General features: G+C 58.0%; 1 protein-coding gene across 8 annotated transcripts in view; it reads left to right on the top strand.

Annotated features, from left to right (window-relative positions):
* The window catches only part of TASOR2 (transcription activation suppressor family member 2), a 41137-nt gene that overhangs the window by 13087 nt on the left and 3231 nt on the right, over nt 1–24819 (top strand). For 5 of the 8 annotated variants that reach the window (XM_080578294.1, XM_080578289.1, XM_080578291.1 and 2 more), the window contains 21 exons: nt 487–559; nt 1586–1677; nt 2332–2469; nt 2599–2723; nt 2824–2843; nt 2948–3047; nt 3772–3872; nt 4497–4600; nt 7248–7320; nt 7407–7481; nt 11242–12036; nt 12527–12595; nt 12923–13159; nt 14793–15714; nt 16086–16602; nt 17677–21084; nt 21396–21521; nt 21885–22038; nt 22646–22751; nt 23996–24177; nt 24657–24771. In XM_080578294.1, coding sequence (XP_080434420.1) covers nt 487–559; nt 1586–1677; nt 2332–2469; nt 2599–2723; nt 2824–2843; nt 2948–3047; nt 3772–3872; nt 4497–4600; nt 7248–7320; nt 7407–7481; nt 11242–12036; nt 12527–12595; nt 12923–13159; nt 14793–15714; nt 16086–16602; nt 17677–21084; nt 21396–21521; nt 21885–22038; nt 22646–22751; nt 23996–24177; nt 24657–24771 — 7532 coding nt within the window. Of the gene's footprint in view, nt 1–486; nt 560–1585; nt 1678–2331; nt 2470–2598; nt 2724–2823; nt 2844–2947; nt 3048–3771; nt 3873–4496; nt 4601–7247; nt 7321–7406; nt 7482–9427; nt 10583–11241; nt 12037–12526; nt 12596–12922; nt 13160–14792; nt 15715–16085; nt 16603–17676; nt 21085–21395; nt 21522–21884; nt 22039–22645; nt 22752–23995; nt 24178–24656; nt 24772–24819 lie in introns of those variants that run through there. The other 3 variants (XM_080578290.1, XM_080578295.1, XM_080578296.1) reach the window with 3 other exon arrangements.

Below are 24819 nucleotides of genomic sequence, written 5' to 3'. Positions count from 1 at the left end.
AGACACTCCCAAGGCAGCAACTGTGCCCGTGTGTGTGTAAGCATGGAGTAGAAAACGTCCTTACTGTTCGTGCCAACCCCACTGTGGTTATCTTTCAACAAATTTCCTGTGCACATAAAGAAAGTGCAAAGTCCAGCCGGATCCTTGCACCTCTTTCTGGAGATGCTGGATTTTTTCCAGGTCTTCTGAAGCTTTTTCCTCGGCCCACAAACGTGGAAAACGCTTCTGTTTCCGTGGAGGTTGTTGGAGCAGTCCTTTATAAGTATCGTCAGCATTTAACACCCAAAATGACACGTTTTCTTCCTGTTGGTTTCAGTGGTTGTCGCGTGTAGGAGTGTTTATACTGCACGTGTTTTGGGTCTGCGGTGATTGGTAACTGACTTGCCCGCTGCAAGTATTCTGCTGACTGTTGTACTGCAGAATTTGGTAGCTGTGCCCCTCACCTTTGAAAACAGACAGTAAAAGAGGCTGTTTCTTCTTTTGAAGGCCAAAGAAGTGTGTCAGACAGGCCTCCGAGTTAACAGTAGCTCTATTTCCATGCTTGGTGATCCAGCGAAAGGTAAGATTTCCATTCAGTTCACTGTTCTGGAGACACTGTCTCCTTTAAAAACAAAACCAAAAGGCCAGCTAAATTCCTGGTACTGCCTCGGTGCTTACTGCAAAGACCCACAGAGGTGCGTGTGATTCTTACCAGAGAAATTGCATTTGCTTGGATCGAGGAAGGAGCAGTGTTTTCCTTCTGTCCCCTCAATCAGATGAGGATCTTCCCCAGGAAATATGTCGTCTCTTCTCCTCTCCATTTCAGGCTTTTTTTCCTTTGTTAATAACCACCTTTGTCACCAAAGTGACTTTTTGGCAGCTCTGCACACCGGTTTGCTCTTCAGAACCGATTTGCTGAGCTTTTGCCAGCAGTCCTGTTAATAACCAGAGCAGATCGGGATGTGCCAAAGCCCTTTAGAGCCCATGCTTGTTCTTTGCCCTAAGGCTGGAGTTCTCAAGACGTGCAGTGCTCAAAGAAACCCTGCCAGAAGCACAGTGTCTCCCAGTGCTTGTCCTGGAAGTCTTCACCACTGAAGGGCCATAAAAAGGGCAGCTGTGTTGTGCTATGGGCCTGCTCAAGCACCTCTGCAGCTCGTGCTCCCCACATACAAACATCCATATTGCTGTTGCACGACTCCAAACTGAGCAGAGAGCCAGCCCAGCTTCCAGTCACACCTGGAAGCCCTTTGTCACATCTCCCTAGGAGGGACAAGCCCTTGCTTGGTACGTTTTTCATGCACTGTCATGTGTTGCAGACAGAACTGAAACTATCTGGGCTCCTGTCCCAAAAGAAACCCAAGTGAACTGCTCACTCCTTTCCTAGAGCTGACCCTGAAGCACAAAATGCTGTTCCACACCAGCAGTCAAAATAGGAAGAGAGTCAAAAAGAGTTTCACCCCTTTTGTGGCAGCAGAGTTCGATGAGGTTTGCAGTGCTGGCCCTTCAGAGAATCCCCTTCACAGGAGCTTCCTCTTTACAGGTTTTTCAGCACTCAGCATTGCTCGACAGACCGTTCATGCTGTCTTGCACTGCTTTGGTTTCACAGGGGTGTATATCTCCAAGTACGCAGACTGTCTTCTTCCAAGACCCTGGTACCACGGCAAATCAGGCTATATTGTCATCTGCAAGCTCATTAAGGTAAAACGCAAGTTTTTTTCTTTTTATGTGGAGTGGTTTTCCGAAATCGGTGTACGATGCAGGCAGTTTTTAAGGGCACGTTGGTGCCCATCGGTGTGGTGGGGCAGGGTGGAAAGTCAGCTCTGTTGAGAGCTCTTTGGGATTTTTAACCATGGGATGTGCCAGACTAGAAGGCAAGACATCAGGCTGGGCTTGGCTGGCGGCCGGCAGGGATGCGGAAAACCTTCCAAATGCCACCCCTGCAATCAGAAATTTCCAACAGGATCGCTTTTTTCCCCTGAAATCTCATGCATTTTTGCAGTTTGAGGCAGGGGTCTTAAGGTAGTTCAAGTTCCTCCTTAAGGAGGAACTCCCTTCCTCCGTGGGGCTGGCGGAGGGCCCCTTTCTCACTTCCCCACTGGCTCCTGCTCTCTGTAGCAGGCTGTGAAAACACATTGCTCCTCTTGGCTCTCCTCAGTAGGGCTGGTTTGTCTGCCACGCCAAGCTCAGACAGGGCAGCCCCTCCTGTTCGGAAGGATTCAAACACCCACAGCCCCCTCAAGACAAGAACACTCCTCTTTGGGGAAGAGGATGATGCGGGGGTCCTTTAAAATATGTTCCTGCAAACACTTTTGTCTATTCTTTTTATTATCGTTATTAAATTTGCTTACCCAGGGGAAGGTCAAGGTGGTGTCCGAGAATTACACAACCAGCTACACCTGCCCCTCTCCCGGCTATGACTGTCACGTCGCCGTGAGCAAGAACATCGGACCGTCAAAGGCCAGCCCCTGCCAGGCCTTCGAGCAGAGCCAGGTACGGGGTTTGTAGCGGAAGGACCGCGCAGACAGCTCATTTGCAGGCAGCAGGGAAGCACGGCGTTGGCTGAGGTGCCTTTGCTCGTTCTCCACCACGTATTTTCATCTGTTTCCCCTCTCCCCTTAGTATTACGTGTACGAAGTGTCCGATGGCAGCGCCGCGGAGCGCCCCAGGCAGATCTGCCCGTACATAGTCATCACCTGCCAGTACAGAGAGCCAAAGGAGATGCCCGTCTTAGCTAGAGAGAGCCTGTAAGCAGCTTACTGTCCTTCCAAAATACTGGGTTATTAGTGTGGGCTGTTTTTCCCCTTCCCCTTGCTAAATATTTCTCTTTTTCTCCCTTTTCTCTAGACCTGAGCCTAACCACAAAGGTAAGGGCATCCGTTGGTTGGATTGGTTTGATAAATGTACCTTTATCTGTTTGCCCTCCTCTTTTTTCCTGCTTTTTCTGAGCCATTCTCTCTTTTACCTGCAGCATTTTACTGCCCGTGGAGGGGGCAGCTCTCCATCCGGGGCCAGCTCTTGTGCAACATTGCCCTGAGGACCCCGTACAGCTCCACGATTCCAGCACAGCTGTGAGTTGCCCTTTCCTCTCCTTTCTGTGCAATATTTGGAGTGTGCAGCATTGCAGCCGCTCTTACCGATCCTTTCGGGATCCTTTTGGGTCCTTAGCAGGCAGGTTGGCTTCCAGCACCTGTGTATCCGCGTACTAGCAAAAGCCAATTTTGTGCCCCCTGCCCCATCCCTTTGTTGATCAACAGCTTCTTGCAGCTGTGCCAGATTACCTTACACACAGTCGGGGAAATCATCAGTGTCAGGAAGGGATTTGGGGCAGCCAGCAGCGTGGTGTCACACGCAGTAGCAGCTGGAGGAGGACACGAGATCAGGCTTCGTGCTACAGCTGGAAAACAGCTGCGTTTTGTCACCACTTTGTTATGTTAAATGTTTGGGGATGTTTATTCTAAATCAATTATTCCTGCTGGGGATTATTTCTCCTTGTGAGAAGTGGGCTTCCTGACAGGGCAAATAAAGTTAGCCAATTGTGTTTACAGATCGGCACGGTGACAAATAAAGTATTGAGGTAACTAGCGTTAAAAAAAAAAAAAAAAGAAAAAAGAGGTATTTAAAATCTTCATTAGTCAGGGGCCATCCAGCAGGTGGCAACTTGGAACAGCCGGTAGCAGGGCACCAATATCAGTGTTTGGAGTGGTTCACAGTGACGGGGCTACCTGGGCTCTTTGCTGTGCTTAATCCTGAGAGCCTTTTATGCATGCGAGCTCCGCTGCTTTCACCCCACAGGCCTCCCAACCTGGACATTAACCATGTCATGGGTTTGTCTGACTTGAAGAAAAAGCTACCCGAAGCTGCGTTTGGGAAAAGAAATTACATTGAGAATGAAGGTGAGTGTAAAACCCACCAGCATTTGCAGGGGACATTTGCAGGGAAACAGGCTTTCCCCGTCCTACAGGATTTCCCAGTGAGGTGGGGGACATTGCACCTCTCGGGGTCTGACCCAGCGCCTCCTGCAGCTGGGCTGAGTGGGGCAGCTGCCAGCCAAAGCCAAAAGCTGTGGCCGCCTGCAGTAGCTCAATTTTGCTGTGAGATTCGGGAGCAGGTAGGGTGGGTCTGAGATCTTTTTTAAACCGCCTTGGGAGTTGCAGAATAAAGAGGCTCCGTAGCAGCACGTTAAAATGAGGTATTTCCCTCTGAAGGGCTCGCTGTGTCTGTTGAAGCACACGGCAACACCACTTAAATTGCTTTCCTTAGCTGCAGAGGTAAGATAGGAAACATCTCCTGCGAACCAGGGGTTGAAGAGGAAACTCATTATAATATGAATGCATATGTCTTATATTAGGAAATCTTAATAACAGGTTTGTTTTTTCGCTTTTCTTTTAAAAAAACAAAACAAAAACAGTGCTTCCATCAATTGCGCCCCCACCTTCCCGGTAGGGGAGTGCTTGTTTGTTTGGAGTTGATGCAAGAGACGTTACTTCAACATGAAGTTCTCTCTCTTTTGTCTGCAGTCTGCTTCCAGGGCGTTTACTTCAGTCTATATGAAGTGGAAATAGCAAATAAGGATCAACATAAAATGAATCAGTTGTTGGAAAATCTAAAGAAAAGGGACTTGGTAAGTATTTTAAAACATTTTCATTCTGGCAGGAAAATATTCTTTTAAATGATCTTTTGAGCCATTGGTAGCGTTGTTCACAGATTCTGAAATAATGCAAAATGGAACGAATTTCTCTGCTTTAAGCGTTATTTTCATGCTTAGTTATTCTCCAACGTAGTTCAGTCTTTCTTTTAACTGAAGACTACTCCCTGTGAGCTGGGAACTGATTTCTGGGGTGAGTGCGCCTTGTCGCAGGCAGATGTTTTTGGCCGTCTTTGTGCCAGGTGAGGCTGGTTTATTGGGTTGTCTTTGCATTTCCGTAGTGAACAAGGGCTGCAAGGGGATCTTATATACTAAGAAAGCGGGACCTTGCAATACTAGAATGATGATTACTAAGCAAAAAAAGACATAAGCTGCCACGCGCCTGCCTTTCTTCCTTTTTTTTCCTGGCTGAAAAATAGTCCCCACTCAGCTCCTCACAGCTACACTGATGAAGCCTCAGGGGCTTCCCGAGATACTGAGATTTCTCTTTGCTTTAAAAGAGATTTTTCCCATCTGTTTGTTGCTGAGGTCTGCTTGCACAATATGACCCGATAAGACTTATTCCAGCACACTGGGGTTTTTCTGCTCCCAGCGCAATCTTCGCGTCTCCTTTTGACTCCAGGGGCTGAGCACCGCCCCTGAGGAGCTCAGCCCTTCTGCTGGGATTTGCGCTTGGGGCTTGGCTTTGCCGCTGCTGGTTGCGCTGTCCCATCTGACACTTCCTGTAGGTTCAGGGTTTTAAATTCCCTGAAAACACACAACTGGCTGGGCCCGTCCTCCCCTCAGCGTAAGCTGGCAGCGCTCCACCACCTGCCCGGAAGGGCTGCCGCTGTGAGGCACTGCTGAAGAGCTGCCCACCAATGTGCTTCTGCCCGCGTGTAACATACCAGAGCAAGCGTTTGCAGGAAAGGCTCTCAGACTCCATAAATTGTTGGTGAGACTGCCTTTTATCGGTGACAACAGGAGAAGTGAAGAAGGAGATAACGTCGACAACGTAAATGTCCCTTCTCGTGCTGGTGATCCTGAGCTGTGCAGCATCGGGCGGGCATCTGGCTGTGGCGCAGACCCATCCGCGCTGAAGTTCACCTGGTGCTGCACTGCTCCGGGTTCCCAGCGTCTGCAGGGACGTAAGCTTGTCCGCGCTCCTTTTCTTTTCGTTTCTGCCAAGCCTCGCAGAGCTGGACTCTGTAGAGGAGCTGGGGAAGATGAGGTGTGGCCGTGAGGAGCTTGGTGCTGAAAGCCAGCAGGAGCACTGTTTCCCTAAAGCTTCCCTAAAGCTTCCCTACCTTTGTATACCTGTCAATCTGGATTAAACCTTCTCCCGTATCTCAGCGAGGACACGGTCACAGCCACTTTGGGTGTGCTTTTTCCCTTCCCAACGTGCTGCTGAAGGGCTGTAGGGGAATCCTCTTTGGCAGCCGCCCCCAGCAGCCCAGGTGAAAAACGCCCTCTGTTTCCTTTCCCCTTCCGTGGTGCGCGAGCCTGGCGTGCGGCTTGCAAGTGAAAATGAAAGAGTAGCTGGGAATGAGCAGGGTTGCTCGAGGCCAGCTGCACTCCTCTGGGTGGAGGGTGACTTCTCGCAGCTCTGTGTCAGGCAGCTGCTGACTCGTGGCTTGCCTTTCCCCCGCGTGTGCCTGAAAATCGCCCCGCTGGTGAGAAACGGTGGCTGTTCCGTTGAGCCGGGTGACATCTTGGCTTTCATCCGCTCTGCTCGGCTGGCTTGAGACGATTTTGAAGCAAGGAGCTACCGTTCCGAAGGGCGAATACCGCGCTGAAATTGTTCAGCGTTTCCAAAGCTGCTCCGTTGTCATGCGGGCTGGGCACCAGTCCAATCCTCCGTTACGTCTGCATGTGCTGAATGGGACCGGCGAGCTTTCACAGAGCGTTAGGAGCCCCTAGAGTTACTCGTGTCCTGGAAGTTCCCCTAAAAGACACGTCTACACGGAAGAAAGAGATCCAAATGGGTGTCCTCGTGGAAGAAAAGGCAGCCCGAGCCCAGCTCTGAGGTATTAGGCAACACCCAAATCCAAGAAAAGCCTCGACAAACCCACGGATCTTTTTAGACATGCAGTCATCCGCTTCCGAGACGGAGTCACAGCAGTCTCTCAGGCTCAGCACATGGTTTTTCTCTAATGTTTATTAATGCTGATGCTGCTAATAAGCAGGCTGCGTGGCCTGAACTCAGCCGGGCTTGTGGCTGGAGCCGTTGGCTGTGCAGTCAGACGCTCATGTCCAGCTTTGCTTTCCCTTCTGGGAAAGCCCTCCCCTCGCGCTGCTGAGAAGCGTTCGTGGCTGAGATGCCCAGGGACTTTTGAACCGAAGGGACTGAAATTATTAACCTTGCTCGTTAATTGTTCCTAGCAATCGGTTTGGCTAAGCGTGTATTTCGTTTTAAGTAACAGATGGGAGGACTCCGAGACGAATAACAGCCTTAAATGGAATGCTTCGGGTTCCAAGTCCCAGTGACTCAAGTGGCACGGCAGCGTCCTCGGCAGGGGTTGAGCCGGTGCTGTTGGCACACGTTCACCGGCACTCAGGGCTTGTTGACAGCCGTGCCGAGTGCCATAAAGCGTGCTTAGGAGGGAAGGGGGAGGCTGCTCTAACTCTCGTTTGTTCCTTACAGGCGATCATCAAATATTTACAAGATCAAGGAGTTCTTATCCTCCTGACCTCCTCTGCGTTGGCACGAGATGATGGTAATACACTTGGGCTTAAATGACCTGCCCCCGTTTAGAGGACGGGCGCTGGCAGTTTAAACAAAACCTGTCGCTTTACTTCACAGGATTCGACCCCAAGGAGCCCGTCAGCCTCCTGGCCCTGTTTCTGTTCACCTCGTCCCGAGCAGTGTGCCTGAGAGGTAGGGAGGTTCTCTTCGCTGGCTTCAGATGCTCCATTTTGGGGGCAGGATCTTCATTTGAGGGTTCTAGCAAACGTATTCCTCCTGAAAAGCTGATTTCTCGGCTCAGCACCACCTACAGCATTAGTGCAAAGGGTGTTAAAAGAGGAGAGAGGAGTTCCGTCTGCTTAGCCACGCTGCATTTTTAAGCTGATGTAAACCAGGTCTCCGTGTTTTGACCCTTCTGCACATCCTTGCCCCTTCACAGGAGGGGCAAAAATAGTGAGAAGTAATTGCTTTTCTGCAATTATTGAGTGAAAAATAACCGCTTTTCTTCCTCCGAGTTGGTTTTCAGCAACATCTGCTCCCAGCACTGACTTACGTGTGTCCTATGAGGGGGTAAAACCTCGTGGCATTTGCTGGACCCTGCGTGGAGGTGATGTGGTTTGCTAAACCAGCAGGAAAAAAGCCTGAAATACAAGTGAATCGTCCCCTGCTGAAATAACAAATGCAACGGGTTCTGTGAAAGGTCGCTGCTGGCAGGGGGAAGAGGGGCAGGGAAGGGGACTTGCTCCCTTCAGAGCAGTGAGTGAAGGGGGCAGGGAGATGCTGTCGGGCAGGGCCGCGGTGCGTTGCTGCCTTCGAGGTGAGGCACAGCTCTGGATCTTTTTTTTTTATGCTGCACCATGTGGAAATATTTGCTCTACAGTTTTCCTCTTGGGGACATAAAGTTACTGCTCGGCTGCCCTGGACAGGTTCATCCGTGCACCTCTCAGTTCACAAGCTTCAACAGAAAGGCTTCTGGCCTTGCAGGTCCCCAAAGCAGGATATAAACAGGGGCCTTTCGCTCTGCGTAACTTCTGGCTTGCTTTTTGTTGAGTCATCCTAGGGACAAGCCAAGGGACCGCTCGTGCCAGCACACCCTGGTATTTCAGTCCGCCCGCGTGTGCGATGACCGGTGTTGCCAGTCACAGGATATTCCCACTCCCCTCCCCGGAAGATAAAATCAGCAGGAACGCCAGCAGAACCTGCCAGCGCTTCAGCACGTGGGTTGCTTTGTCCTTTTTGGGGTTTAACCTCCAGCTATAAACTTTCTCCCTCGGGATCCGCACGCGAAGTGGGCTTCGTAAGTCTTGTGAAGACGCGATGGTAAAACTTGGCAGTGTGAGGTGCAAACGTCTTTGAGGCCTGAATTCAGTCAGCGAGACTCTGAGGGCATGCTGCTGGCGGCTGCGTTAGCGTGGCAGCCTTTCGCATTTCTTTTTTTAGGCGCAGGAGAGAGACGGGCGTACCCAGAGGCGGTCCAAAAATCCAAACTGCCGGGACAGGCCTGGGATCAGGAGGCTTTTGCTGGGATGCCTGAAGCGAGGGCATAAAGTTTGGTGAGGCCAAGGGGAAAAACGCTTGGAGATCAGACTGGAAATGGGAACTGACCGCTCGGATAGCGAGATCCTGAAGCTGGGAGAAAATACCCTCCAGAGCAGAGGGGTTTAGTTAAACGGGAGCATCCCGAAGCAGAGAGGGCACAAGTGGCTGCTTGGTAGGAAGGTCAGGGGCTGTAGCAGGCGTTGCCCGGGGCTCACGTTGATGCCAAAGAGGAGGCAAAGTGTGGGCAGGCGGGGAGCAGCTGGCGGTGAAGCGAAAGAGGCAGGGGGAGAGGGTAACGCTGAGCAAACGCTCCGTGTTGTTACGTGACACGGTCGGAGCGCCGATGGCTTCCAGATGTTTTCCCTCTGGTGCCAGCAGCACTCCCGCACGTGCTGTCCCGTTTCTTCCTACGCGAGTGGCGTAAGCCCAGCCAGCCCCGACTCTCCTCTGGGACCGAGAGCTCTTCTCGCTGGGATTACAACCAGTTCGGCTTTGTGGCTTCTCCTTTCTCTGAAGATAAATGCGCGAGGGCTTTGGGGACGGAAGGAGACGGTGACCGAAGGCAGCGGGGGGACGCAAAGAGGGAAGGAGGTGAAGTACAGACGCGTTTGAAGTCACCGGGCTTGGACTCGGATCCTGAATAATGCTTCCCGTTTTGAAAGGAGCAGCCTCGGGAGGCGTTTTTCTTCCTGTCCAGACAGCCGCCGGCAGGAATGTAGGGCAGGGATAACGAGCCCGCCGTGCCGGCGTGCCGCAGCCGTTCCCGAGCCAGCGGAGGAGGAGGCAGGCTCGCAGGGACGCCCGGGCTCGCCAGTAATGAGGAGCAGCAGTGCCAGCGCCAGGCAGCAGCAGGGCCAGTAGCCGGAAAAAAACCACGCGTCTGAGAAGGGGAGAAGAAAGCCAGGCTCCCCCCGCCCTGGGCATGGCTAGCTTTCGCCTTGCTGGGAAGGGATGTGACGGGGAAGGACGCTGGGGACGTCAGCCCGGTCCTGCAGCCAAACGCAAGCGCTGAGCGGTAACGCAGACGGGGCCAAGCCTGCAAGTGCAAAGCATCAGGCCGTCCGCAGCCTCGTGGGCGGATGAAGCTGGATGAGTTTTGCTTGTGCAGGGAGGGCGGGCCACCGACAGGCTCTCCGGGCGTTTCTGGATGCTAAGGGGACACGGCAAGAGAGCCCAGCGCAGAGCCACGAGGATGGTTGAGGGAGCGGAGCCGTCTCCCTTCCGAGGAAAGGCCGAGGGAGCTGGGGCTCTTTAGCTCGGAGAAGAGGAGGCTGAGGGGTGACCTTATCAATGTTTATAAATACGTAAGGGGCAAGCGTCAGGAGGACGGAGCCAGGCTCTTTGTGGCGACATCTAATGATAGGACAAGGGGCAGTGGGTGCAAGCTGGGGCATGGGAGGTGTTCACAGGAGGAAACTTTTTCCCAGTGAGGCTGACAGAGCGCTGGGACAGGCTGCCCGGGGGGCTTGTGGAGTCTCCTTCTCCGGAGACGTTCAAAACCCGCCTGGACGCGGTCCTGTGTGACCTGCTCGAGGTGTTCCTGCTCCAGCGGGGGGGGGATTGGGCTAGGAGAGCTTTCAAGGTCCCTTCCGATCCCTAACGTTCGGTGGGTCTGTGCCGTCACTGTGCCAAGCAGAACCCGTTCCCACCGTGCCATCCGCGAGGCTGCACTCCCTCGAGCCTTGGGGACTCGTTCGCGTTGACCCTGGCGAGAGCCAAACCCTCAGCTTGGATGACACCACGCGCTGGACGGGGTAGGACGTTGCTCCTGCTGAAATTAGTGACAGCCAGCTCCCTTCGGCAGGACCAGGCCTCCAGCTTGATAAAATCACCCAGGGGTTCGTGCTGTCCCCCAAACTGCTTCTTGCCTTTCCCCATCCCGCTCCAGAGCACAAACTCTGGGGCTTGGTGTGCCCTGCGTCCACCCACGCTGGCAGCAGGTAGAGATGGAGCTGCTGGAGGTTGCATTTCATCAGGAAACAAACACCGCGAGTGATCTGAAGATGGTGGTAGTCTAAACACCCTGCATGGGCAAGCCTAAATTTATGCAAGTTCAAAAAGAAAAAAAAAGTATTTTCAGAGCTCTGACTGGCCTAAAATTGCTAGCGCGAGGGGACGAGACTGCTGCGTGTGATCTCACTGTGGTTTCCTGCAAATGGGGCTAGCAGATACAACGGGAGTCTTTCGTCTTCATTTAATTCCTTTTTGACTCCCACATGCAATTCTTTTTTACCTTCAGCAGTGACAATCGTCTCTCAAACCAGGACGTTGCCCCTGGGGCTGGCTTTTCGTGAGCTGGCTCCGGGGGCCCTTTCAGACCTTTCACGTTCCCTTAGCACGTAGCGGTGAGGCGACTCGGGGAATTTAATCCTTTTTTTAATACGGGTAAAATTCTTTTCTTTTCCTTTCTCAGCTGAAGAGCACGATCCGGAAGACGAAAGGGAAGGTAGCGACGTCTCCTTAAAGATAGCCTCGGTTTTGCCCGGGCTTCGCTATGCCTTACAGAAAGCCACCAGTTCTCCCCGGGGGGACGCGCTCAGTACCGACGTGCGCATCAAACAGCACTTCCAGGAGTACGCAAAGCTTGAGCAAAACGCGCAGCACGCCTCGGGCCCGAACGACGACGTTCCCCGTCCTCCTCACCTGCCGCCAGCCGAGGATGAACGTATTAAATCCTCCGAAAAGCGCTCAGAGCAGTCCTTCTCCCAGCTGCAGCATTACCTCTCCGATCCCAGCAGCTACACTCTGGAAATGTCGGCTGCCTTAGGATGTTTGGCTGGTGCTGTTCAGTCTCTTTGCTGCAGCTCGGAGGCTGCTCGGGAAGCGGACTGCCCTTTAGCTCCGCCGCCAGACCCTGTTCCTCCTGACGTGCCAGCGGAAGTCAAACTCAAGGGTGAAAACCCAAAGCCCACCGCTGCGGGGCCGGGCTGGAGCGGTGAAGGCCCCCCAAAAGACGTGAGCTCAGCCAGCGAGCTTTGGATGCAGCAGAACAAGAGGAAATCCAGCCAAGCCGCTGTGACCGGCGCCGGGAAGAAATGGTCGCCCCTCAAGATGCAAATGCATCCGGTGGGGGACAGCAGCAGGGACAGGAAAGCAACCAAGAGGAAAATCGCCTTCTCTTTTCCCCAAAAGCCGGGGCTTACGGCCAGCTCCAACGAGCCCATGCTTAAATTAGCCAATTTAGAGTTTCCGCACAGAAGGAAAAGAGGTAAGTGCTGTGTAATTGGGACCGGCTTCCTCCTGCTTCTCCAGGGCAGCCTGCTTGGATACCGAGGCTTTCTTAGGAAGCTCCCTGAGGGTCAGCTTTCTGGCTTGGGGCCTCGCTGGAACGACAAACGCGAGACTGATCCCACCCGATCTGCCCTGCTGGGAGCTGCTGCCTGGCCCGAGCTGTTCGCGCAGGGTGTCCCGGGTTGGGGGATCAGCTGTCCTCGGAAAGCTCCCCTGTCTCTGCACAGAGGGTGGGCAAAACCCGTCCTTCGGAGCCAGCCCCGGTCTCCGCCTGATCCGCGGAGACGCTCCGAGCGGGTTGAGGTGAATCCCAACCCTGGAGCCACCTGCGCAGAGGCGGCGTCATGCCCGGCGCTCTCCCCTGGCGCCTACGCACGTCACGAGTGGCGGTGGCAGCTCTGGAGACGGGTGGGGGACGCGCGGGGGGCGCGCGCGGCAGCTGGGCTGAAGGCAGCTCTGATCCGCAGGCCCCCGGGATCTGCCCTGCCCTGCTCCTGGTGACGTTGCCGGTGGAGCTGCGAGAGGTTCTTGGAGAGGTAAATAAGTACCCTAGGGGTGCAGGTGTGCCAGGCAGGAATTGGAGTGGCTTATCCCTGAAGATCGCCCGTTCTAGGTCAGGAAAACGGGTTTCTAACGAGCCGAAGAAGCGATGCCTGGCTTTAATAAGTGCTTTCTGACCAGTTGTGTCAGTAACCCGTTGGATCAGGAGCATAAATCGAGTTAGCGAAGGCCGTTCTGCTGCTGCCGGTCACTTCGAGAGCAGTCCTGCCACGGTCTTCAGCTGCATATCTTGCGACGGTTGGGTTTTCAATCTGAGCGTGTCTCAGACGAAAAGAAATGCCCTCCCTTTTTCCTTGCCCCAGGTGCAGAGGTCCTGTCTGCAGAATTTGTGCACAATACGCAGGCCGAACCCGCCCAGAAGGAAACCTTGGCCCCCGACAGCCCTGGCTTGGAAACAAAGAGACCAAAGACGCCGAAGAACTCAGACGTGAAAAAGGTTCCTGCTGCTGAGGCCGTCGCAAAGCCGGGGAAGAGTAAGGTGACAAAAAGCGTGGCGAGCGGCCCGCTGAAACCTGCAGCCAAAAAGCCGGCAGAAAGCGGTAAGAACGCTGCGGAAGTTTACTTTAAGCGTAGAGCCATCAAACGTCAGGGGCAGGTCGTGACCAGGGGGAGGTAACAGCGCGGTCAGCAGCAGCCAGAGGGCCTCCCTCTGCTCATGGCCAGCGTCTGCCCAGGTTTTCGGGCCATTTTCTTAATCCAGTCGCTTTAAAAAAAAAAATAAAGGGCGGAACTGTCACACCCTTCGCAGACTGCAGGGGGTTTAGGAGGCAGAGTCGGGTAGCCCCGGAGCGCGGCGTCTGCAGGTGCTGGCTGGGAGTCTGCTTCTAAACCTGAGAGCCAGTATTACGGTGCCAAGATAAATGGTGGAGCGGCAGAGTCGTTTTCTTTGTTCATTCGCCGCGTTTTTCTCACGCCCAAGCTTTGACGTCCTTTTTCGGAGCTGTGTCTGGGCTTCCTTTTCCCTCTCCCCGGCGAAGCGGGAGGCTTTCAAGACCGGTTGTGCCACCTCGGCGCTCGGTTCGTCCTCTCTTCGTGCTCTTTTATCGCCGCCTTGCTGTCAGGCTTCCTGATACGTGGCAGGTTTCATCAGCGGGCCCGTCGGACGCTGCTCCTCACTGCGCTCGTGGCGTGGGGTTCCTGGAGCAGCTCCGGCCGGCGCTCTTCGTAGGGTGGGTCCTGAACTGTGTTCGATTCACCCGGAGGGCTCCGTCCGCGCTTCCGTACCTAAATCAGAAAGGCCGAACGCCGGGTTCTGCCAGAAATGCAAAATAAGAGCGGTTAGCAGCAAAAAAAACCCCACTCGATTTATGCGTCCTGCTGCGTGCTTCCCAAGGAGATTAAATACAACGCGCGGGACCCCAGCGCGGTTCTCGTTTAATAAGGTTTCGCTTGGAGAAACGCCGTGCTGCTTTTTGGAAGGTGTTAACCTCGGTTAATGACTTCGTGCTTGACGAACACGGGCCTCGAGCCAGGGCGAGGGGCATTTTTAGTCCTGGGAGCTGACTGAACGCTTGTTTTCTGGGCTCCTGCCGCCTCTGGGAGCCCCCAGGTTTCTGCGTGTGCCCCGAGGGGCAGCTCAGGGGCGGGTGATGCCGATGAGGGGGTGTGCAGGGGGAAGCACGAGGGCAGAGGGGGGGCGGTTCTCTGTGTTTTAGAGGGCTGGGGGGCTCGTTGTAACTATGTGGGTTACTGTGGACACAGCGCAGGGTTTCTTCTGTGGCGAGGAGTGCAAGTCTTCAGGCCAGAAGCACAAAGTTAAAAAAAACAGATTAATGAAGCACTTAAAAATATCTCAGGCTGTTCGTAACGGCCCAAACTACCCTGTGCGCAGAGGCCAAGGGAAGTTTTCTTCCCTCTGGGTCCCGTGCGATTTATTTTTGAGGATAAACCCCGTTCCTGCGGTCAGCTGGATCCCGACTCTGGATCCTTCCGTAGCAGCCCCGGCTGGCGTGAGCACGGGGGTTTTGGGGTTGTTTTCGTGTGCGCGAAGTCGCTGTCGGAGAGGCAGCTTCTTCCTGCCAAACTGAGGTCCTTAAGAGGGAATTAAGTGAGGTGCGCCGAACGCCGCAGTCCCTGTCTGAATGCCATTCGTTTTTTAGCCTGCTTCGAACCCCTTCTCGCGGCAGAACTGCGTGGCCTTCATCTGTTCTCTTTTTTTTTGTTTTAATGCAGAGGGGAAGGAGCCATTCGCCGCCGTTCCGAGCGACGCTTCTTCGCAGAGCCACGCGGCGGATAGCCAGATGAGTGAGATTTACCCGGGTGCTGTTGCAAGCCAGGTTTTTGATCCGAAGGGGAACGACTACGAGTCCCACGCCCTGAACTTGCTGGCTGACCTGGCTCTGGGTTCTTGCATTCCTCCGTTCATCCCCAGGGACGGCGGGACGATCTCCCTGTCCTGCAGCCCGCCCCGCGACCCCGCGAAGGAGCAGCAGGGCCTCCGCAAGCAGAAATCCTCACGCGCTGCCTCCGACCACGAGTACCACAGGGTAGACAAGCTCGCGAAGGGAGCTGCCTTGCCTGGCAAAGCGTCACCCAACCAGAAGCTTCCACCTGCTGGAAAAACAGACTTAAAAGACTCCCTGCCCGGGGAGAAAAGCCCCGGGATCTCCGCCAAGAAGAACAGCCCGAACCCCAACCCCGCGAAAACCCGCGCGTTGCCCCCGAGGGAGGCTCAGGAGGCCGCCGAGGCCAACAAGCACTCCTTCATCTCCTCCGAGCACTCGTACGCCTCGCTGCTGCCCGAGCACCTGAAGAAACACCCGTATCCCAAAAGCTCCCCGTACTCGGGGCCGGCACCTTCCAGAAACGGGACGAGGGGCGCGCGGGCGGGACCCCTGGTGGGGAAGGTGCTGCCTTTCCGCCACCAGCAGGGCAGCGCCCGCCCGCAGCGTCCCGCCGAGGCCGCGGCAGCGCGCTGCGGGAGCTGCCTGCTCTCCCCCGGGCTGAAGGAGGATTTCGCCAGGACCCACGCGGTGAAGAGCTGCGGCGAGTCCGTGGAGGTGACGTGCCGGCGGGAGGCTGGCTACCTCTTCAGCTTGGACAGCAAGTACACCAACAACGAGCTGGAGAAGACGGTGATCCGCGCCCTGCATGGGTGAGTGAGTCTGGAAGAGCGTCCGCAGGGGGACGCCTCTCGAGAAACAGCCAGAGCACTTTCGGAATAGGTCTTCGTTGCTCTTTTGGCTTTGCTTTTGCACGGTAATCGCCCTTTTCTTTGTGCTGAATGCCCCGTTGCGTTGCACCGAAGCTTCCTGCGGCTCTGGTACCTTGAGCCACGCACCCAAGCGCTTGCTTCTCTTCTTTCCAACCCATCGGAAACCACGTCGAGTGATCCGTGACGCAGCTGGGCGCTCGCAGCCCTCCTGCACCGGGGCTTAGCAGCTTGGGGAAGCAGGAGATGCGTGACCTTGGTCAGCTGGAGGGGAGGGTGAGGGCGTTTCGAGCCGTGTTTGCTTTCCCTTCCAGGCCCTGGGACCCCGAGCTGCCCGACGACGTGGAAGAGATGAAGCTGATACTTCACATGTGGGTGGCTCTGTTCTACAGCAAGCCCAGCAAGGTCCTGAGCAGCAGGAGGAAGGTGGTGGAGCACAGCAACCCCAAGAAGTTCGTCTCGTTGAACAGCACCGGGGACTTCCTGGAGCTGAGCGATGACGGCGAGGAGTCTTTCGGGCCGGAGACGTGCCCCGCGGACTCTCGGTCGGAGCCTGACCAGACTCCTAGCAGCTCCCCGGATCCCAGCACGCGCTGCCGGGGGCCCTTTCGCCCGGGGGAGAGCCCCGCGGACTCTCAGACCGACGCCGTCGACAGTACGGTGTCGTCTTCTTCAGGGGAGCTGCCCCCCGGCGAGGAGGAGCCTTCCTCCACAAGCTCCGAGAGCCCTTCCCTCGCTGAACGCGCCGCTCGGAGCAACCCGGCTGAGAAATTTGGGCAGCTGGACCTTCCCGAGGAGGAGCACGTGTGCGACGTCTCAACCGCCGCCGCGGTAAGAGCCCGGGGGGGGCGAACGCACAATCCCTTTGGCGCTCGTAGGAGCGGGTTCTTGTGAGAGGAACGGAGCGGGCGGGCTTTTGGGGGGGAGGCAGGTGGCGGGGTCCCCGAAGCAGGACACGGGGAAGTCACCCAACGGTTGGCTGCCCCGACGGATGGGCCAGGCCACGCGCACACGCCCAGCGTCACCAAAAAAAGGTTTCCAGTTTGGATGTCCTCGTGGAGTGAGCCGGCATCCCTGGGCTCCGACGGGAGTTCCCCGTCGCTGACCTCGGGAGGGACTCAGCGAGGAGGAATCCCGAAGGATTAAAGCAGTGAAAGCACTGACGTTCCTCGGGCAACGCCGACCTCGGGCAGGTTTCCCCCGCTCAGGTGGCAGGGCAGGGCTTCGCAGTATCTCCCTCACCCCTCCGGGGAAGTTAGCTACAATTTTGTTCCGGATGAGTTTATTTTTTTAATTATTAATTTTCAGTTTCTGCAGATGGCCAGGAGTGGAGGTATTTGGGTAAAATTAAAATTCAGATGCCTGCTGACATTTTTTCAAGCCTCAATTCTCAGATTACAATAATCCCTTTAAGAACTCTGCCCCGTGAGCAAACAGGCAGCCACCGTATCGCTGCAGCTTTTTTGTTTTGCACAAAATACAAATATCCCGGTGGTTTTTAAAGCGTGGGGTCAGCGCTGTGGAGCAGGCGGGAGTGTTCGGGGGAGGAAACACGGGATCGCTGTCCGCAGCGCCATCACGGCTTGCTCGGTCGGATAAACCCAGCAGAAATAGGAGGATGCTGTTGCGTATTCTGGGCACTGGCTGACAACTTCTGCGCACTTTGGTCTCTTTTTTTGAGCCTCCTCACGATATAAATGAGGCAGAAAGCTTCGTACCTTCCCCTGGGCGTCTGTGGGCTCGTCGCGGGGTAAGGATTCGACCCGGGCTTGCTTCGGAGACAAACTCGTCTCCGCGGATGCTGCAGGGGGGTGGTTGCGCTGACGTCTGGGCGTTTAAAATGCCCGTCTCCGTTCCCTGCCTTTGCCTCCCTTGAGGCTTAACCTCCGGATTGTGTCGTTGCAGGCGGAGCTGCCCAGGGAGGGACAGCGCGACGCTTCCACCGCCCCCGGCCCCTCCGACGAGCTCGGTGATGCCCCCGCGCCCCGAGCCGCGCCGGGCGGGGAAAAACCACGCAAGCAAGCCCGGAATTTCAGCCCGGCTCCCCAGAATACGCAGCGCGGACGCGGGGAGCGGGCGGAGAGCGGCTGGGTGGCAGGCTCGGGGGGTGGCCCCGGTCCCCCCGAGGAAAGGGGGAGCGCGGGAGGCGCCGGGAGTGGTGCGGAGGTGGAGGGGAGCAGCTGGGCCAGCAGCGGCGGAGCGCCACACGCCTCTCGTCCGACGCCCTCGGAAGCGAGTCCCAAGAGAGCAAAGCCCGAGGGACTCGGTGGGGAAGGGAGGGCGTCGCGAGACCCCTTCGGGCGCCCGGAAAGAGAGGAGGAAGAAGTGGAGGAGGGAGAAGCAGAGGAAGAGGACTTGGAGAACGGCAGCGTGACGGCGGGGCCCGATGATTTAGCGTCTTCTGGAAGAGGTGGTGCCGACGAGGAGCGGAAGCCGGTGAATTTGGCGTGCCCAAGGGATTTTGGTGTTCCCGGCGAGGCTCCCACGCCCGCCCCTGCTGCCTCAGCCTTCCCCTGCGAGGGCAGATCGATGCTGGCCCTGTCGGATGGGACCGGGGCTGCCTCTCGGGGGCTCTCTGGTGGCACGGCCCCGAGCGTGGGTGCGCTGCAAGAGCCCCGGGGGGCTTTGGCCACCCCAGGCGCCGGGACAAACAGCGTCGCTTTGGCACGCGAAGCCGGCCCAGCCGACGTGGGTGACAGCGCGTTGGTGCCGCCGTTACCACCCGCTCCGAGCACGCACCACCCCGGTGTCCCCACAGCCGGTGCTGGACCCGCCGGAGAGGCGCTCGGGGATGGTTTGGAGCAGGAAGATGAGGATCGTGCGCCCTCTGCAGAAACCTGGCTGCTCGCCGGGAGCCAAGCTGCTGGCACGGCTGGCCTCGAGTCGCGGGGACCGGCGCCGACCTTGTCCCCTGGCCCCAGCTCTGCCTGCCGGGCGTTTTTTGACGGAGCAGCGGCCGTGGGGGCCGCTCCAGGGGTCCACGTGGCCGCGGCGCTCGTCCAGGCTCCGTCGAGGAGCAGCCCCGGAGGGAGCAGCTGCCTTCCCCGAGGTCGTGGAGGCGAAATTTGTGCCGCCCTCGCTTCGGGGAGCTCTGGTGAATCAAGCCCGGAGCGGAACAAGGGTTTGGTGGAAGGGCGGCGTAGCAGCCCCCCTGCCAGCCGCCCCGACGTTCTGGGGGAGTCCTCGCGAGCTGGTGATGGCCACGGCTTCGCCTTCGACCGTATGGCCTGGGCAGGGGACCCCGAAGCCTGGGAGAACGCTGCTGCGTGCCTCGGTGCACGCCAGCCCCCTGGGAGCAACGAAACGAACGCGTCGGTGGCGGCCGGGGAGCCGGAGACCTCTCCCCGCGACCCGCTAGGATCAGATTCCTCCTCCTCGATGCGAGAGGTGGAGCCTCCCGGCAACCAACCTGCCCCCCCCGATCAGGAGCCTCCCCGGGGTGCCGATGCCCCTCGCCGCTTGTTAGAGCGAAGGGAGCGGGGGCCGCGTTGCCCCCCTGGGGAGCCCCCCGAGCACGGAGCTGCCGCGGAGCTGAGCGTGGCCGCCGGGAGCCCGGACGGCTCTGTAAAGCCCGGATTTGCAGGAGAGGTGAAAAAAGACCCAGGTCTGTGCCGGACGGAGCCAGCAGAGAGCTCCCCCCTCGGTGTCCTCGTGCCCGGTGAGCCGGAGCCTGCTCCTCGTCCTCCTCCACGCGGCCACGAAGCAGGGCGGCGCGGCGCCGAGCCAGACTCGGTCCTCGGCGCTCACCCCGACACGAGTCGTGCTCCACGCGGCGCCCCCGGGCCCTGCTTCGGGGGACAACGGCCACCAGGCGCCTGCCACGCGTGTGCCGGGCCCGGGGCCGGGGTGGCGGGGAGCTGCGAGGAGGAACCCGTCCCGCACGAGGAGGAGTGCGAGGGAGGAAGCGGCGTCCCCTTGGCCGGCCCGGTGTCTTTTTCAGCAGGATTTGTGCCGCGGGGGGAGCCCAGATCCGCGGGTGGCCAGGGCGAGCACGAGGCTGAGGAGCCCGGCGTGTTCCCTGAGCCTCGCCGTGCCGACGTGGAGGTGGAGGAGGGAGCGATCCCCGTTCCCCCCTTCCCATCCTTGCTGTTACCTGCCCGCGGGGACTCTGCGGGGAGCGCGGGGCTCGGTGACGCGGGGGACGGTGACGCTGGGGACGTGCCGGGTGCTGGCCCGAGGGCCGAACGCTTCCCCAGCACGGACGGACGCGCAGGCTCGAGCTCGGCCGACCTCTCCTACGAGTCCTACCCCAGCGACTCGGACTGGGAGTGCTCCGCACGGACTTCGCCTCCTCTCCTTCCATCCAGGGGCTGCTACAGCCCGGGATCGGGGGGCGCCAGGACCGACTGCAGCTCCTCGGGGGGCGCGGAGGGGCGCAGCGAGGCCTGGGGCTCGCCGAGCTCGGACGAAGGCTGCCGGTGGGCCGAGCCCGGCGGGCCGGAGGAGGCCAGCAGCAGGCAGGTGCCACCGTACGTCAACATTACGGACAGCCGGGGGGTCTCCAAGGATTACCTCAACTTCACGGTCACCAAAAAACGCCGGGGCGGGAGGGGGAACGCGCGGCCTTCCAAGAGGCGCCGCCCCAGCGCGGGGCCGTCTCGTTGGCCGGGGTCGCTGCTGGGGGCGCGGAGGGGCTCGGAGGAGATGACCCAGCGCACTTTGGACATGGAGCACCTCCGCTTCCACTGCAAGCTAAACCAGATCCTGAGGCGGGGGCAGCCGCCCCTTCCTACCTCCGGGAGCATCTTCCCGAGAGACCGCTTGCGCCGGCCGGTGTCCGAGACGTTGCCCGGGCAAGAAGCTCCCGTCCCTCTGTCCCCGCGGAGCAGGAGCCCTCTGCAGGTGACGATCCTGCCCTCGGACCCGCAGCCGGGTGGCTTTGGCTGGCACCGCCGGCGCGGGGACCCGTCCCGTTACCCCCCCCGGCACGAGAGGAGCGGGGCCGCGTCCCGAAACCGCGCCCGCGCCGCTCCCTTCCGCCTCGGCGAGCTCGAGTACGAAAACCAAGCGCGGGGCCCGCAGGGGGACGCCTCGGCCGTCCTCGGCGAGTACGCCGGCTTCGACGGGCTGACGCTGAGCAGGGTGGAGGCGGGAGGAGAGGACCGAGGGAAGGGCCCGGCACGCGGCGAGGCCGCAGGCGGTCGGCCAAGGCCGGCCCGGCCCGGGCGGACGGCGGCGTTCGGGGACTTGGTGGCGGAGCTGTGCGGGACGCTGCGGGGCCGCCTGCGCAGCGTGGCCAAGGGGGCCTGCAGGCGCCCGGGGATGTTTTACCTGGTGGAGACGGGAGAGGAGGCTTTCTTCGCGAGAGTGAAGGTAAGGCTGGGTGGGGAGGGGTGGCTCCGGGCGGGAGACACATCAGGTGGGGCAGGCAGAGGGCTCCCAGCCCTGATTTCACGCCCCCCGCATCGCGGCCAGCCCCGTTTCCCACCTGGTTTCCCCGTCTCTCTCCCTTTCCCTCTTCCTTGCACGCTCCGGAGACGCAGGGGGCTTTTCCTCTGCTTTTTCGTCCTCTGCGAGCGGTCGCAGCCCCTGCTGTCCTCCAGGAGTCATACCGCCAGCTGCCGGCTCTCGCCCGGCTCCGAAGGTACCCCGCGCGCAAACCTTCCCAGCGATTTCTCTTTCAGACCTTGCTGAAGAAAGACGGCCACGTGGAGATCGAGCCCCTGAGCTTCTGCAGCGCGAAACGCCCGGACAGCGACCGGCTGCTCGTCGTGATCAGGAACGAGGACATTTCCTCGCACATCCACAAGGTAAGACCCGAGACTACCGTTTTTTTTTTGTTTATTTCCTACCAAAACTTGGGAACGCCATTTGGGACGCGTGAGTATCGGGGTCCATTTTATGGGTTTTTAAACTTTGCACTAACTATACCCGTAAATTCAGTTGTCACTCCCTGCGGACACGCTGTTATTTACACAGAAAGAGCACTGCTTCTCGAAGATCTGTTGAAAACAGCTCTTTTTAAAATCACCAAGCGAGTCAGTTCTGCTTTCCCGGTCCCTTTCTGATCGCAGAGGACGAGGCGGATCCCCACCTTGTCCCCAGGCGGGGCGAGCGGTGCGCCAAGTGGTCGAAGCTGTCGGCACTGACGTACGTGTGTCTGCCCCGAGCAGGTCCCGTGCTTGCTGAGCCTGAAGCACTGCCCCAACGTGGCGTTCGCCGGCGTGGACAGCCCCGAGGACATCGCGGTTCACACCTACCAGGAGCTCTTCCACACCGGTGGCTTCGTGGTGTCGGACGACGAGGTGTTGGAAACGGTGACGCTGGGTGAGTCTCGCTGCCGCCTCCTGCGTGCGGATGTTCGGGGTGAGCTTCCCAGCTCCTTTTCTGACATCCGCTTCCGAAATCTTCCCGTGGGTGTCATCTCTTCCTGCGTTAACGGGGGGCAGTTGTTCCCCTCTAATCGGTGTCTGAAACCCCGTCTGGATGATGGGTCCAGGTCAGGGGCTCCCCAAAATACTTACACACTGGCACAAACACGGTGGAGGCCAAAACCACGAGGGGCTGGAGCGGGGGATGGACGTACGGGGATGTTCGGCCTATAAAGGGAGGGCAAACGGGAGGCGGTGCTGTTGTCTTCAGCTCCTTCGGGGCGTTAAAACAGCCACGCTCCTGGAGACGCGCGGTGATGGGACAGGTTGCACGCTTACCCTGTGAGATATCGGGGGTGGTGGTGGGGGAATTCACAGCGGGTGTGCTTCCAGACACTGGGACCGCATCCCAGAGAGGCCGTGAACCCGCATCCCCGGAGATATTTGCGGCTCACCTGGACAAAGCCCTGAGCAACCCGTGGTGGCCCTGCTTCGAGCAGGGGTTGTGCTCCTTGGGGCCGTTTCCTCCTCGGTTACCCTCTGGCCCTTTGCTGTCTCCCCAGGCCAGCTGAAGGAGGTGGTGAAGGTGCTGGAGAAGCTGAACGGGAGCGGACGGTGGAAGTGGCTCCTTCACTACAAGGAGAGCAAAAAGCTCCGGGAAGACGTCAGGTGATGGCTCTGCAGCGGCAGCTCCCTTCTCCTTTTGAGTGTGGCGTCCCCTCGGATGCTCAGCGTGGGGACACGGGGAGTCAGGTGCCTCCGGTTGGGTTTTGGCCCCTCTCACAAGATGAAACACGAAGCTTTTTGTCTCCGTGAGAGCTCTCCCCGTCACGGAGGGACCACAGGCGTGGAACTGTCAGCGTTTGCACGCTAGCAAATAACACGTGCTGGATTTTTTGATACCCGTGCCGAGGGAGCAGCAGGACATGGGGCCTGGAGAGGATCAGCTGGCCCCGAATGCTGCGTCTTGCACGTGGTCCCGGACGAGGCAGAGCTCTGGCAGCTGCCTCTTGCACCCCGCTGTACCTCCGGAAGGCGATTTCCCCCCCTCTCTTTTTGGCAGGCGCACGCTCCGTGTGTGTGACAGCCTGCGAGGGGCTGAGGGAAGGCACAAAATTACGCTCGAGAAGCTGCAAACCGAGCTTGCCCCCAGCTACCCTGGCTCATTCGCAGAGGCACTGGGAGCTCAGGGTGCTTTCCTGGGCCTCTCTCTCTGCCCCTCTGCTTTTTGCCATTTCCTTTTCTGCCCCACCACCCGTGTGAGCGGGGGAGCTCCGAGAGAGGCCCCCAGGATGTTGCGGGGAGCGTGTAAAATCAAACCTCGCTGGGAAAAGCAGAACTTCTCCCCGTTTAAGGTTATTCGCAACGGCACGCGTGCTTAAATAATGCAGTTGGAAAAAGAGAAGACGGGGCATAACGTGCTCATTAAAACGTCCTGCTTTCATCCCGGCTGAGCTCGGAGAGGGACTTTTTACGAGGCGGGCTGCCTTTCCTAGTGCTAAACCGCTGGCCAGAAAGGTCAGCTTTCGAGTAACGGCCTCGGAGCAAAGAGGAAACCGGGCTGTTCCCGCCGAGCTGAAAGTGCGGCAACAGACGGGGAGGAATCTCAGATCCCCTCCGCTCTAAGCAGTTAGCGTTAGCGCACGGTAATTGTTTCGAAGACCTGCTTTTCAGTCCTCCGGGTGTTTCCTTGAGCTCAGAGCAGGAGTTTTTCCTTGTGCTCGTCGCCGGCACGCGTGGAGCGTCTCTCAGCTCCGTTGTGGTGCGGGGTAGCAAGTAGAAAAGTGCCCGCGAGGCTGGAAGAAGCATGCCTGGGGGAAAAGCTGGTCCCGTCGTGCCCGCTCCTTCCCTGGGAAGGATTGGGGTGCCGCCCCCTTGCCCCTTGCTGCTTCACCTTGCCCCTCTCCCCGCAGGGTGGACGCCAATGCCCACAAGAAGAACTTGATCCTGAAGTCGTGCCAAGGAGCCGACCTCATCGAGGTGCTGCACTACCACTCCTGCGACTCCCGCTCGCCCCCCACCTCCGAGTACGTGAAGTGCTTGTTGAACCTGCAGGTCCAGCACGTCCGCGCCAGGTTCGCCGTGTACCTCACGGGTAAGGACAGGCTCCGGGCGCCGCTGCCGCTGCCCTCAGCCCCAGGCATCCCCCCCCAAAAAACTCTGTGGGACGGTGCAGTGCAGGTGGAGGGGGGACAAGAAACTTCCTTTGGGGGAAACATCCTTTTTTTTTTTGCTCCCATTTCTGCCAGAATCCCTGATTTGAGGTGTGGGTACGGTGCGGGCAGTCTCACGGGGAGTCAGTGCAGTAAAAGGGCAAAATGAGCGGATTTTTTTTATTTTTTTTTTGGAGGTCTGGTAAATTCTGGCAGGTTTTCGAGCCTGTGGCTGGCTTTGCGTCACACTCTGATTGTGGCCGGGCTTGGCTGAGGCTGTGCGCGAGGCGCTGTCATTAAATCTGCTCACATTCGCAAAACAGAATAACTGCAGTGGGATTTGGGGAGGGGGAGCGTTTTCTGTGGCTCTCAGCACAATCCCGTGCGCGTGTGTGACTTGGTGCCGCTCCTCCTTTCGCAGAGAAGCCCGGTGTCAGCAGGGAGGTCTTCGAAAGCAAAGGAATCCTCGTGGCCGACGTCAACACCTTCCTCGGGACGGTGCAGAAAGTGGCTGCCCCGTTTAGGAGAAGCTACTGGTAAGGGAGAGGAGGGGGTGCTTGGGATCGACCCCTTTCTTCCCCCGA

The sequence above is a fragment of the Anser brachyrhynchus genome, assembly GCF_964034855.1.
Source record: "Anser brachyrhynchus genome assembly, chromosome: 1".
In the NCBI taxonomy this organism is placed as follows: Eukaryota; Metazoa; Chordata; class Aves; order Anseriformes; family Anatidae; genus Anser; species Anser brachyrhynchus.
Note: the sequence above shows the minus strand (reverse complement) of the source record. Positions and strands in the feature narration are given on the sequence as shown.